We start from the raw sequence: 13,639 nt of genomic DNA, 5'->3' as shown, positions 1-13,639 counted from the left end.
GCTAAACAGTGCTGTTACACTACTACTTTTTGATTTTTTAGTTTTACCTATCTTCTCTTGACTTCCTACTTTTGAAGATGAGTTAAAATCCTTTTTATACTCTCTCTATCTGCACCACACACATGCTCTTTTCCTGTCACTGTCTCATCTTTATATAGTTATTCCATAATTTTGGTTAGACTAATATTGAGTGTTTACATTTCTATATTTATGTAAATGTTATTTATAGTTGAACCATATAAAGTTTATTTTGTTTATTCATTTGGTAGTTGATGAACATTTGGGTTTTTGCCTCTGCTATTAGGAATAATGCTGCTACATTAATGGAGGAGGAAAAGATGGTGGTGTGAGTAGTGTGGTGGAAATCTCCTCCCAAAACCATATATATTTTAAAAATACAGCAAATACCACTATTCCTAAAAGAGGGATCAGAAGTAACACTACACAAGACTGTCTACATCTGAGAGAAGTCAACATCTCAAGGAAAAGGGTAAAGTAAAAAGTCGCTAGCCCGTGGGACCCAAGCACTCCCCCCACCCCAAGTCACTGGTGGGAGGAAAAGAATCAGAGTGGGGAGGGAGTTGGAAGCACAGGACTGATAAATACCCAGTACTAGAAATATTCTCCAGGAGCACAGACCCACACTGCATGTTCCTCTGGAGATTAGACCAGCTGAAAAGCAAAGTCTGAGACTAAGACTATGAAGAGATTCCCACAACTGGATGCCCTGGTACAAAAGAAAAGTAGGTGCTTTAAAAGTCTTAATGGGGCAAGAGTTTAACAGGTGAACAAAATCATTGTGGCCCACTCAGCCCAGCAGAGTGGGAACTTTCAGGAGCTTCCAGCGCCCTATCCCCCTGGTTGGCAACAAAACCCTGAGGCCCCACACCGCAGTAAGCAGCCTGCCGTTCCTTCCTCCGTGCTGGCACCTGTGCCCAAACCGGTTGTCCCCGCCATTACTGCAGACCGCCTGGAGGGCATCCCCGCCTACAGCAACTACATAGCTTAATGCAGAGGCTTCTCCCTGCATGTGGCTAACCAGCCCAGAAACAGAGGCTGCTCCCTGCATTTGATTGACCAGCACAGAAAGCAGAGATGGGCACGGAGACCAGGAGGCAGTAAGGGGCTTTGTTTTCACAGCAGAACACACGCCGCTCACCTGTGACCCCCGCCAGTGCCCTAGGCCATCCTGGGGGCTCTCCTGCCAATGTTAGCTTACGGGATTAACCCAGAGGCTGCTTCCTGTGTGGGGTTAACCAGCACAGACAGCAGAGACAAACTCTGAGACTGGGAGCCATGAAAAGACTTTGTCCTCATGGCTGACACATGTGCCGTTCACCTGCTACCTGTGCCATCGCCCTTGGCCATCCTGAGGGCCGCCCTGCTTATTGCAGCTTAGGAGATTAACCCAGAGGCCATTTCCTGTTGGCAGTTAACTGGCACAGACAGTGGAGACGGGCATGGTGACCGGCAAGCAGGAAGGATTTTGTCTTCCCTGCTGACAGACGCACCACTCGCCAGGTACCACTCCCATTGTTCCAGGACCATGAAAAGGCAGAAGAACCTTGTTCAATCCAAAATTCCTCAAACACCAGAAAGAGGGCTCGGTGAGACTGAAATCACCAATCTTCCTGAAAAGGAATTCAAAATAAAAGTCATAAGCATGCTGATGGAGCTACAGAAAAATATTCAAGAGCTAAGGGATGAATTCTGAGGGGCGATAACAGAAATGAAACAATGGAGGGATTTAAAAGCACATTAAATGAGGTGGAGGTGACTACTAAAGGAATAGAAATCACAGAACAGGAATACAGAGAACGTAAGGTAGAGAGAGAAAAAAGGATCTCTAAGAATGATAGAATATTAAGAGAACTGTGTGACCAATCCAAATGGAACAATATTCGCATTACAGGGGACCAGAAGAAGAAGAGAGAGAATTTTTAGTTGTCATTGGTGTTTAAGAATGCAGTTGCTTTTAAGTGCTTACAATATCCAGCAACTTCTCTGTACTCTCATTAATTCTAACAATTTTATCTTGGAAGTCTCTTGGATTGTTTTCATTTGCATGTGTTTACTATCTCTTTGTTTTGGCTCTGGCTCTGTTGCTATCTGTTTCATGTTATAAATTACTAGAGGAAAGAGACCTTTGTCTAATATGCTTTTAGAGTAAATGGACATTGAATAGTATATTGAAAGATATTCAAGGACACTCGTAGGTGGTGTTTAGAGAGGGAAAACTCGTGTACAGCATTAGAGCTGATAAAGGGAAAAGCAAATGTAGAGAGAGGGAAAAATGGGTGAATTAGAGGACTTAAAATATGTAACAGTAGAATAATTCTGCCTTCATCAGGATGGAGGTACTAGTAAAGGAGCTTTAAGTCCAGAGTTAAGAGTTTGTATTTTATTTGGAAGGTGGTTACTGTTAGGAAACTCATGATTTTACTTCTAAAGGGCAGTGAAACTACTTGGGGTATTTTTGATGGTCTTACTAAGGTTTAATCAAGTGACCTGAAAATCTAGGTCAAGAAACTTTCAATGAAAGGAAATGATCAGATAAAGGTTGGATAAGAGCTAACAGTGTTACTTACTTAAAAGGAATTAATGAATTAAATAAAACAACTCTCTTTTTTTTTCTGAGACACCCTTCCTGTGTCTCAAAACTAGATGAGGAATTACCGTTAAGGTATTGACATGAAGGCAGAAAGTAATGCTATATTTTGTTCAGAAGCAAACAAAGTGTTTGGAAAATTGCATCCAGAGCACCAAGAGAAATAATTAATGAGCTATTGATTATTACTGAGATACCTGAGGATTAGAAAAAGCTGAGTAAGGGAGGGATTGGAAGGTAAATATCTTAAAACCATTAAGTAAGAAAGCCAGGCAATTATCATTTAATTATTGCTACACTATTATAATTTAACAAAATGCAAAAATACATGATCTATACATGTTTTAAAGACAACAAAATCACAAAGAAAAATAGCTTGGAATTGGGGACTGGATAAATAATAGAAGGTTTTGTCTTTTCTGAATTTTGAAACCTAATTTGCAGAGCAATTTGCAAAAATGACATCTAGTTAATTAAAATAAAAAGCCTCCTACTGAATTGAAAAGTTAGTGATTAAACTCATTTTTAGCAGCCCTAATTGAGTGTTTTAATCATTTATGCAATCTCATCTTGACATTGTAAAGTAGGTATTCAGTTGGAGCTGTCATTTCTGGGCAGTAGATACAGCAGTGGCTGGAGGTTCTAGAGATCCCATGGGTCTTGGAGCTCCCATTAAGTCCCTTTTTGTATGACCAATATATGAAAGACTTACAGATCTGCCTTCTTTGTATTGTTTTTTGCTCATGTTCATTGGTTGCAAAATAAGATGTTAGCAGCCCATGGAAAGCTAGGAGCATAGATTTTAAAGAGAAATTTTTATGAATCTTAATACTTCATATTCCATTACAAATGTTAATGAGGACAGGGATTTTTATGTTTTGAATACCGATGTATCTCTAATGCTTGAAATAGTGCCTAGTATATAGGAGATGCTTAGTAAAAATTTATTATTGGATGTATAAATGAATGAAGCTGTATTGGTAGTTAAAAGATTTTTTTTTGTCATTATGTTGAAAATACACTGTGGGTCTCTTGAATGATGTTAGTATTTTGTAGCTTTGTTATTATAAGTTTGCAGTTATTTATATTCTTTTCTTCCCTGGAAGTAGCATTTAACATGAGGACACTTAAAGGGATTGTGAGGAGACAAATATTGAGGAAATGGAATAAAGATTCAGTACACTTAAATGTTCATCAAAAGTTTTGTTTTCCATTTTCCTCTTGCAACATCTCTGACACCAGATGAGATGGTATATTTCTTCCCTACATATATGTATTACAAATGTTAATGAGGACAGGGATTTTTATGTTTTAAATACCGATGTATCTCTAATGCTTGAAATAGTGCCTAGTAGATAGGAGATGCATACATACATTATACATAGCAGTGATAATAGTATGACTTCATTTGGGTACCCGGTTCCCATTCCAATGTGTGTAAGTATGAGGGAGAGGGTCTTCCCACACATACTTACAATAAGCAATTCTCGAACACCAGCAGGGTGTCAGGGAACTCAATTCTGATTATATCTGCCCAGAGACAGCACCAGATGCCCAGGTTTTAAGGGCCCCGTCCTGCAAGACTGCTCTCCACCCCCCACTCCAGACACCGGACGCAAGCCCCAGGCAGTTCCCTGTGCTTCTGACCTACCGGCTACAGATTTGAGGTTCCCATGACCTCCCCCTTGGGTTCGATTAATTTGCTAGGGAGGCTCACAGAACTCAGGAAAACACTACGTTTATCAATTTAGTAAAGGATATAAGTTAACAGCCAGATTAAGAGAAACATAGGGCAAGGTCCCAAATAAAGGAGCTTCTATCCTCATGGAGCTTGGGGCCTGGCTGGGTGGCACATGGAGGCATTCTGGTCCCCAAGCATAGAAGCTCTCTGACCGAGAAACAGGATCCAGCCCAGCAGAGGAGGTAAAGTGGAGAGCAGAAAGAGCAAGCTCTTCTCACGGGTTTTGTGAGGGCTTCATTGCATAGTCATGATTGACTAAACTATTGGCCACTGGCTGATCCAACCTCCAGCCCCTGCTCTTGGGTGGGGGTCCAAAAGTCTCTTATTAACATGACAAAACACCCATTTCACCTTTAAGACTCTGCAGTGTTTTCAGGAACTGTGGATGAAGACCAAATATAACTGGAAAATATATATTTGGTCATAAGAATGACCAAATATGTATTTCTTATAACTAATTATATCACACCTCTTTACAAGTTAGTTGCAGGCCTCTGTATCAACTGGATATGAGCTGTGTTATTCCAGTATAGCTACATAATTGGTCTCGCCCTGTGTGAACCTATGGGATCTGGGGCATGTAATGAGTTAAACTTTTTCTGTTGAAATGTCAAGAATGTATTTAAATATTTCTGGGTTCTTGCCAGACCCACATTACCAAGATTATTCTTTATTTTAGATCAAATATACAGTAGGTTTGATGTATTCAGGCATGCATTTTGAACTTCTTTCTGAATGTACTGTAATTGAAAGGGAAACTTTTTTGAAGAAATACAGGTCTTTACATGAGGTAAATAACTTGCCTCAGATCTGGGATTCTTAATAGAGGATCTGCTTCTGTAGTCTTACTCAGGTAAAACTTTTAAAGGACTCCTTCATATGGGTATAATCAGATTCTGGATAAATGGTTTGTATAGATACTGAAGGGATATTATTTGGATAAATTATTAGAAATAAAAAACCTGTTCTCTTACGCCATTTCCCAGTATTTTGACAGTAATTTCCTAGTGAATTCTGTAAGATGTGGCATTGAGGCAGGGACTGAGATGCCGATTAACCCATAGAAGAGTATTTTCTGATGGCATCATTCACGTACTTGTTCCTACTTTTATCTCAATAGTAATTTATGTAAAGACAATTTTTGTTGTTAGAGAGGGTCCATCAAACTGATTATTGCTAAATAAGTCTTATGACTAAATAGTGCTTTGGACACATATCAGAATGTTATAATTTTTTTAAGTTGTCTTAAATTTGAAAGAAAAAACTATTTTTCCCCCCCAATGGTGATTTTTTTTTATAGATGCATTTTAGCCTGTCCTTTTGCTGGGCATTTATCAGGTTTCCCATTTCCTGTTACCAAGGACTTTTCAAGTTCTATTAGTAATGTATTACTTTTCTGTATATAAGTAATGCCCCAACTTGAATATTTTGTAGTTCCTCTTTATATAAATTGAGAGGTTTTGATAAGGAAGAGTGGATTATTTTGATGTGCAGAACACTTTAGGTTGTGTTAAAGACTCTGAACTGCTATAAATTTGTTTAATGTTAAGGAAATTATGAATCTGATTTTTTTTGTTTTATATTGCAGACTGGATATCTTCATATTCTCTGTTACAACTTTGGACTACAAACATACAATCAGAATAAATATGAAGAAAGTTCTTTCTGGCTTAGGTAATATAAACAAAAATAATGGTTGAAAATTCAGGAATATTATTGCAGAGTTTAGTTAATACTCAATATAGGGTACCTTGATAGTTTAAACATTCTCTGACTTCAAAAGCCAACGTGCTAACTTTATTTATTCCTTTAACATGTATTTATTATACTTATATGTTGCCAGTTGATAGAAAAATGTATCCTATCTGTAATATAACATAAGAGCATGTTTTCAGTCCATTCCTCCTTTGTGTCTGCATCAAGAATATGTACTTTTTTTTACTTTGCTACATATTGCAGTTTGCCAACCTCAGAGTATAAGGGCAAGTGGGTGGATGTAGGATCAGTAAAATTATTAGTCTTAAATGAATTTGGGTATTTTAATATTAGTTAAATAAGTATATATTTAGCACTGGCTATATACTCAATACTATACTAGATTTTGTACTGTTGGAAATATCAAGGTAATAGTACAAAAATATAGCAACTGTATGCAAGAACCCTGTCTCACTGAATACCCTGCCTCCTGCCCAGGTTCTGACACATAGTGGATACTCAGTAAATCGTAGTTAAATGAATTTATGTGAAAAATGCATTTTGTGTAGCTGTCTTATAAGGTGCTTTGAATATCGGGATTTTAGTAAAATATATCATATCAGTTCACTAGATGTTTCCCCTTTCTGAGTACAGGGTCAATTCTGGTATTTGGAGATACTCCCATGATAGTTGAACTGTTGTTAAAATTGTATTTTCAATTAATGAAATAAATATAAATATGGCCATTAAGATTATGGTACTCACAGGTATATATATCGCTAACAAAATATTTATGCAAATAACTTGCATATATAAAAGGCTTTTTAGAGCTTAAAGATTGATAAGAGTCTATAAAGAACTATGCTTGAAAGAACAAGTTATGCAGTTATAAGAGATATACTTGTCTCAATTTAGAATGCTTTACTCATTTGAAATACACCTGAAATTTTTATTGTAAATCACATTTTTATAAGTTGAATTATTTAAAATACACCAAAGGAGCAAACTAGTTTAGCATAGGTTTACAACAGGTTTCCTTTAAAGCAACAACCTTTTTATAAAGTGAATAATGAGTGAGTTCTGTTCCAGGATTTGGCAATATTTGGGGGTAGAGCACTTATATCAACCTATAATCAAGTTTATGGCATCAACCTATCAAAAGACTAGTATGCCAAGGTAACAGGAATGGGAAGGACAAAAAATAAAAGACATGCTGGTGTTATGGATGACTTCTGGAAGCTTAAGACTGGAGGTGAGCTTGAAGTTTATACCAAGAATAAGGATGAATGTTTCCTAGGAACTGGTCATAAGAGTAAGCTGAGGCTTGAAGTAGCATGACTTTTATGTTATTTTCACATATGCCATGGGTTGTTGACCTCTTACTTCATCATCAGTTTTTAGAAAACATTGCTGAAGAAAAATATGATGGCCACAGGACATAACTGACACCCATATCATAAAATTAACTGTATCAGATTTTTACTGTATATTTGGTAGCTATATTTGTAAAAATATGATTTGACTCACAGTCATATTTTCATCAAAATCCATATAATAACAAATTTATAACACTATAGTGCTACAATTAATAAAACTATGTTTTGGATCTTTCATGTTCTTGGCACTAGAAGGAGATTGGGGAAAACAGGATGAACTTGAATTCTTTTGTTGTTGATATTTTTTTTATTGAAGTGTAGTTGATATACAGTATTATATTGGTTTCAAGTATACAAGGGTAAACTTGAATTTTATCCCTAGTTATTATATATGATTTTAATCTCTCATTACTTTTCCACATCTTTGGAGGATATAAAAATGGCTTGGTGAAGTCTTTCCAAGTGCCTTCAAATTGTAATTTAAGGTGTTTAAAAGAGACAAATAATTTTCAATATTAAAAATAGGTATTTTAGCACAATGGATAGTTTTTAGTATTGAATCAAGTAAGTCAAAATTTGAGTCATCTATGACACCAGTATGAAACTATTAGTATTTTGGTACTTTTTAGAATTTTTGTAGAGCTAATGCAATAATGCATGCACTGTAGTGTGTTTAATAACATGCTTGGGAAATAGAAACTTCTCAATAAATGGTAGCAGCTCCTGCTCTCTCTAGGTGATATGTTTGCTGTATACTGCAAATGGGCATTTGTGTGGCCAGTTCACTAGTTTATTCTAACATTTATCACAGTCAAATCCAACAGGGATTACTTGTTGACTTCTCAGGTAAAAATATCATAAAGACAATCACCTACATCTTCTGTCATATACTGCTAATTTTTGGGACAGTTTCTTGTGCTTTAATTATACATTTGTTGAGAAAACTATTGGGGCCAGTTGGTGATACAAGCAACAATGAAGTAACTGCTAATTAAACACCCTTCTCTGTAAATTTTATACCAGAAGGAGGCCATGGAAAGTTAGTGTACTTGCTACAGGCTTAACTCTTGAGAACAGTGAATATCTTAAGCTAAAGGTTATATAAAATTTGGAAGTAACCATGTAGTCTAAAAGGGAAAAATCCATTTTTACACAAAGGGTAAGGTATCACAGTTGCTGTAGTATATTAGAATTTTGTTGAAATAGAAGCCTGGAACATAAAAGGTAGTAGTGGGTATTGCTTTTAAAGTTCTTTTAATTTCCCTGAGTTCTTGTTATCATATCTCAGTTTAGGACCTTTCTCAGTTTTTGTCTCTCCAATGCCTTTTTTTTTTTTTTTTGGTAGGAAAAGTTCACAAACAGCTGCTGCTCTCCTTGCTTTCTGCAATGTTCTCTTCTTTTTTAGCCTTTTTATTGGTATCATTAATCTACAATTACATGAAGAACATTATGTTTACCAGGCTCCCTCCTTCACCAAGTCCCCCCCCACATACCCCCTTCACAGTCACTGTCTGTCAGCATAGTAAGATGCTGTAAAATCACTACTTGTCTTCTCTGTGTTGCACAGCCCTCCCTGTGCCTCCCCCACACTGTACATGATAATCATAATGCCCCCTTTCTTTTTCCCCGCCATTGTCCCTCCCTTCCCATCCATCCTACCCAGTCCCTTTCCCTTTGGTAACTATTAGTCCATTCTTGGGTTCTGTGCTTCTGCTGCTGTTTTGTTCCTTCAGTTTTCCTTTGTTCTTATACTCCACATATGAGTGAAATCACTTGATACTTGTCTTTCTCCACCTGGCTTATTTCCCTGAGCATAATACCCTCTAGCTCCATCCATGTTGTTGGAAATGGTAGGATCTGTTTTATTCTTATGGCTGCGTAATATTCCATTGTGTATATGTACCACATCTTCTTTATCCATTCATCTACTGATGGACATTTAGGTTGCTTCCATATCTTGGCTATTGTAAATAGTTCAGCAATAAACATAGGGGTGCATCTGTCTTTTTCAAACTGGAGTGCTGCATTCTTAGGGTAAATTCCTAGAAGTGGAATTCCTGGGTCAAATGGCATTTCTATTTTGAAGATTTTGAGGAAACTCCATACTGCTTCCCACAATGGTTGAACTAATTTACGTTCCCACCAGCAGCATAGGAGGGTTCCCCTTTCTCCACAACCTCACCAACATTTGTTGTAGTTTGTCTTTTCGATGATGGCGATCCTTACTGGTGTGAGGTGATATCTCATTGTGGTTTTAATTTGCATTTCTCTGATGATTAGTGATGTGGAGTATCTTTTCATGTGCCTGTTGGCCATCTGGATTTCTTCTTTAGAGAACTGTCTATTCAGCTCCTCTGCCCATTTTTTAATTGGATTATTTGATCTTTCTTTATTGAAGTATGTGAGCTCTTTATGTATTTTGGATGTCAACCCTATATTGGATCTGTGATTTATGTATATATTCTCCCATATTGTAAGATACCTTTTTGTTCTATTGATGGTGTTCTTTGCTGTACAGAAACTTTCTAGCTTGATATAGTCCCACTTGTTCATTTTTGCTTTTGTTTTCCTTGCCCAGGGAGACATGTTCATGAAGAAGTCACTCATGTTTATAACCATGAGATTTTTGCCTATGTTTTTTTCTAAGAGTTTTATGGTTTCATGACTTACATTCAGGTCTTTGATCCATTTGGAGTTTACTTTTGTGTATGGGGTTAGACAGTGATCCAGTTTCATTCTCTTACATGTAGCTGTCCAGTTTTGCCAGCACCATCTGTTGAAGAGACTGTCATTTCCCCATTGTATGTCCATGGCTCCTTTATCAAATATTAATTGGCCATATATGTTTGGGTTAATGTCTGGAGTCTCTATTCTGTTCCACTGGTCTGTGGCTCTGTTCTTGTGCCAGTACCAAATTGTCTTGATTACTGTGGCTTTGTAGTAGAGCTTGAAGTTGGGGAGCAAGATCCCCCCACAAGTTTATTCTTCCTTCTCAGGATTGCATTGGCTATTCAGGGTCTTTGACGTTTCCATATGAATTTTTGAACTATTTGTTCCTGTTCATTGAAGAATGCTGTTGGTAATTTTATAGGGATTGCATCGAATCTGTATATTGCTTTGGGCAGGATGGCCATTTTGGTGATATTAATTCTTCCTGGCCAGTGCATGGGATGAGTTTCCATTTGTTAGTGACCTCTTTAATTTCTCTTAAGAGTGTCTCATAGTTTTCAGGGTGTAGGTCTTTCACTTCCTTGGTTAGGTTTATTCCTAGGTATTTTATTCTTTTTGATGCTATTGTGAATGGAATTGTTTTCCTGACTTCTCTTTCTATTAGTTCATTGTTAGTGTATAGGAAGGCTACAGATTTCTGTGTGTTCATTTTGTATCCTGCAACTATGCTGAATTCCGATATCAGTTCTCGTAGTTTTGCAGTGGAGTGTTTAGGGTTTTTTATGTACAGTATCATGTCATCTGCAAATAGTGACAGTTTGACTTCTTCCTTACCAATCTGGATTCGTTGTATTTCTTTGTTTTGTCTGATTGCCATGGCTAGGACCTACAGTATTATGTTGAATAATAGTGGGGAGATTGGGCATCGCTGTCTTGTTCCCGATCTCAGAGGAAAAGCTTTCAGCCTCTCGCTGTTCAGTATGATGTTAGCTGTGGGTTTATCATATATGGCCTTTATTATGTTGAGGTACTTGCCCTGTATACCCATTTTGTTGAGAGTTTTTATCATGAATGGATGTTGAATTTTGTCGAATGCTTTTTCAGCATCTATGAAGATGATCATGTGGTTTTTGTCTTTCTTTTTGTTGATGTGGTGGATGATGTTGATGGATTTTTGAATGTTGTACCATCCTTGCATCCCTGGGATGAATCCCACTTGGTCATGGTGTATGATCCTTTTGATGTATTTTTGAATTCGGTTTGCTAATATTATGTTGAGTATTTTTGCATCTATGTTCATCAGGGATATTGGTCTGTAGTTTTCTTTTTGTTGGGGTCTTTGCCTGATTTTGGTATTAGGGTGATGTTGGCTTCATAGAATGAGTTTGGGAGTATTCCCTCCTCTTCTATTTCTTGGAAAACTTTAAGGAGAATGTGTATTATGTCTTCTGTGTATGTCTGATAGAATTCCAAGGTAGATCCATCTGGCCCGGGGGTTTTGTTCTTGGGTAGTTTTTTGATTACTGCTTCAATTTTGTTGCTGGTAATTGATGTGTTTAGATTTTCTGTTTCTTTCTAGGTCAGTCTTGGAAGGTTGTATTTTTCTAAGAAGTTGTCCTTTTCTCCTAGGGTTTCCAGCTTCTTAGCATATAGGTTTTCATAGTATTCTCTAATAATTCTTTGTATTTCTGTGGGGTCCGTCGTGATTTTTCCTTTCTCGTTTCTGATTCTGTTGATGTGTGTTGACTCTCTTTTTTTCTTAATAAGTTTGGCTAGAGGCTTATCTATTTTGTTTATTTTCTCAAGGAACCAGCTCTTGGTTTCATTGATTTTTTCTATTGTTTTATTCTTCTCAATTTTGTTTATTTCTTCTCTGATCTTTATTATGTTCCTCTGCTGACCTTAGGCCTCATTTGTTCTTCTTTTTCTTATCTCGGTAATTTTGTCATTAGAGTATTCATTTGGGATTGTTCTTCCTTCTTTAAATATGCCTGGATTGCTATATACTTTTCTCTGAAGACTGCTTTTGCTGCGTCCCACAGAAGTTGGGGCTTTGTATTGTCATTGTCATTTGTTTCCATATATTGTTGGATCTCCATTTTAATTTGGTCATTGATCCATTGATTATTTAGGAGCATGTTGTTAAGCCTCCATGTGTTTGTGAGCCTTTTTGCTTTCTTTGTACAATTTATTTCTAGTTTTATGTCTTTGTGGTCTGAAAAGTTGGTTGGTAGGATTTCAATTTTTCTGAGGCTCTTTTTGTGGCCTAGTATGTGGTCTATTCTGGAGAATGTTCCATGTGCACTTGAGAAGAATGTGTATCCTGTTGCTTTTGGATGTAGAGTTGTGTAGATATCTATTAGGTCTATCTGTTCTAGTGTGTTGTTCAGTGCCTCTGTGTCCTTACGTATTTTCTGTCTGGTGGATGTGTCCTTCGGAGTGAGTGGTATGTTGAAGTGTCCCCAAATGAATGCATTGGATTCTATAGCCTTCTTTAATTTTGTTAGTATTTGTTTCACATATGTTGGTGCTCCTGTATTGGGTGCATGTATGTTTATAATTGTTATATCATCTTGTTGGACTGAGCCCTTTATCATTCTCTAATGTCCTTCTTTATCGTTTGTTACTTTCTTTATTTTGAAGTCTATTTTGTCTGATACTAGTTTTGCAACACCTGCTTTTTTCTCTCTGTTGTTTTCATGAAATATCTTTTTCCATCCCTTGACTTTAAGTCTGTGCATGTCTTTGGGTTCGAGGTGAGTCTCTTGTAAGCAGCATATGGATCACTCTTGCTTTTTTTTCCATTCTATTACTCTGTGTCTTTTGATTGGTGCATTCAGTCCATTTACATTTAGGGTGATTATTGAAAGGTATGTACTTATTGCCATTGCAGACTTTAAGTTTGTGGTTACCAAAGGTTCAAGGTTAGCTTCTTTACACTCTTAGTGTCTAACTTAACTCACTTATTGAGGTATTATAAACAAGGTCTGATGATTCTTTATTTCTCTCCCTTCTTATTCCTCCTCCTCTCTTCTTCATATGTTGGGTGTTTTGTTCTGTGCTCTTTTTAGGAGTACTCCCTTCTAGAGCAGTCCCTGTAAGATGCCCTGTAGAGGTGGTTTGTGGGAGGCAAATTCCCTTAACTTTTGCTTGTCTGGGAATTGTTTAATCCCCCCTTCATGTTAAAATGATAATCGTGCTGGATACAGTATTCTTGGTTCGAGGGTCTTCTGTTTCATTGCATTAAGTATGTCATGCCATTCTCTTCTGTCCTGTAGGGTTTCTGTTGAGAAGTCTGATGAAAGCCTAATGTGTTTTCCTTTGTAAGTGACCTTTTCTTTTCTCTCTGGCTGCCTTTAATACTCTGTCCTTGTCTTTGATCTTTGACATTTTCATTATTATGTGTCTTGGTGTTGCTGTCCTTGTATCCCTTGTCATGGGAGTTCTGTGTACCTCTGTGGTCTGAGAGGCCATTTCCTCCCCTAGTTTGGGGAAGTTTTCAGCAATTATTTCTTCAGACACTTTCTATCTCTTTTCTCTCTCTCTTCT

The 13,639-nt window shown here is 37.2% G+C and overlaps 1 protein-coding gene across 1 annotated transcript in view; it reads left to right on the top strand.

The window, feature by feature from the left end:
* Nucleotides 1-13,639, top strand: part of TEX11 (testis expressed 11) — a 391,628-nt gene that overhangs the window by 87,319 nt on the left and 290,670 nt on the right. The window contains exon 9 of the mRNA XM_073227602.1: nucleotides 5,938-6,023. Coding sequence (XP_073083703.1) covers nucleotides 5,938-6,023 — 86 coding nt within the window. The remainder of the gene's footprint in view (nucleotides 1-5,937; nucleotides 6,024-13,639) is intronic.

The sequence above is a fragment of the Manis javanica genome, chromosome X (genome assembly GCF_040802235.1).
Source record: "Manis javanica isolate MJ-LG chromosome X, MJ_LKY, whole genome shotgun sequence".
In the NCBI taxonomy this organism is placed as follows: Eukaryota; Metazoa; Chordata; class Mammalia; order Pholidota; family Manidae; genus Manis; species Manis javanica.
Note: the sequence above shows the minus strand (reverse complement) of the source record. Positions and strands in the feature narration are given on the sequence as shown.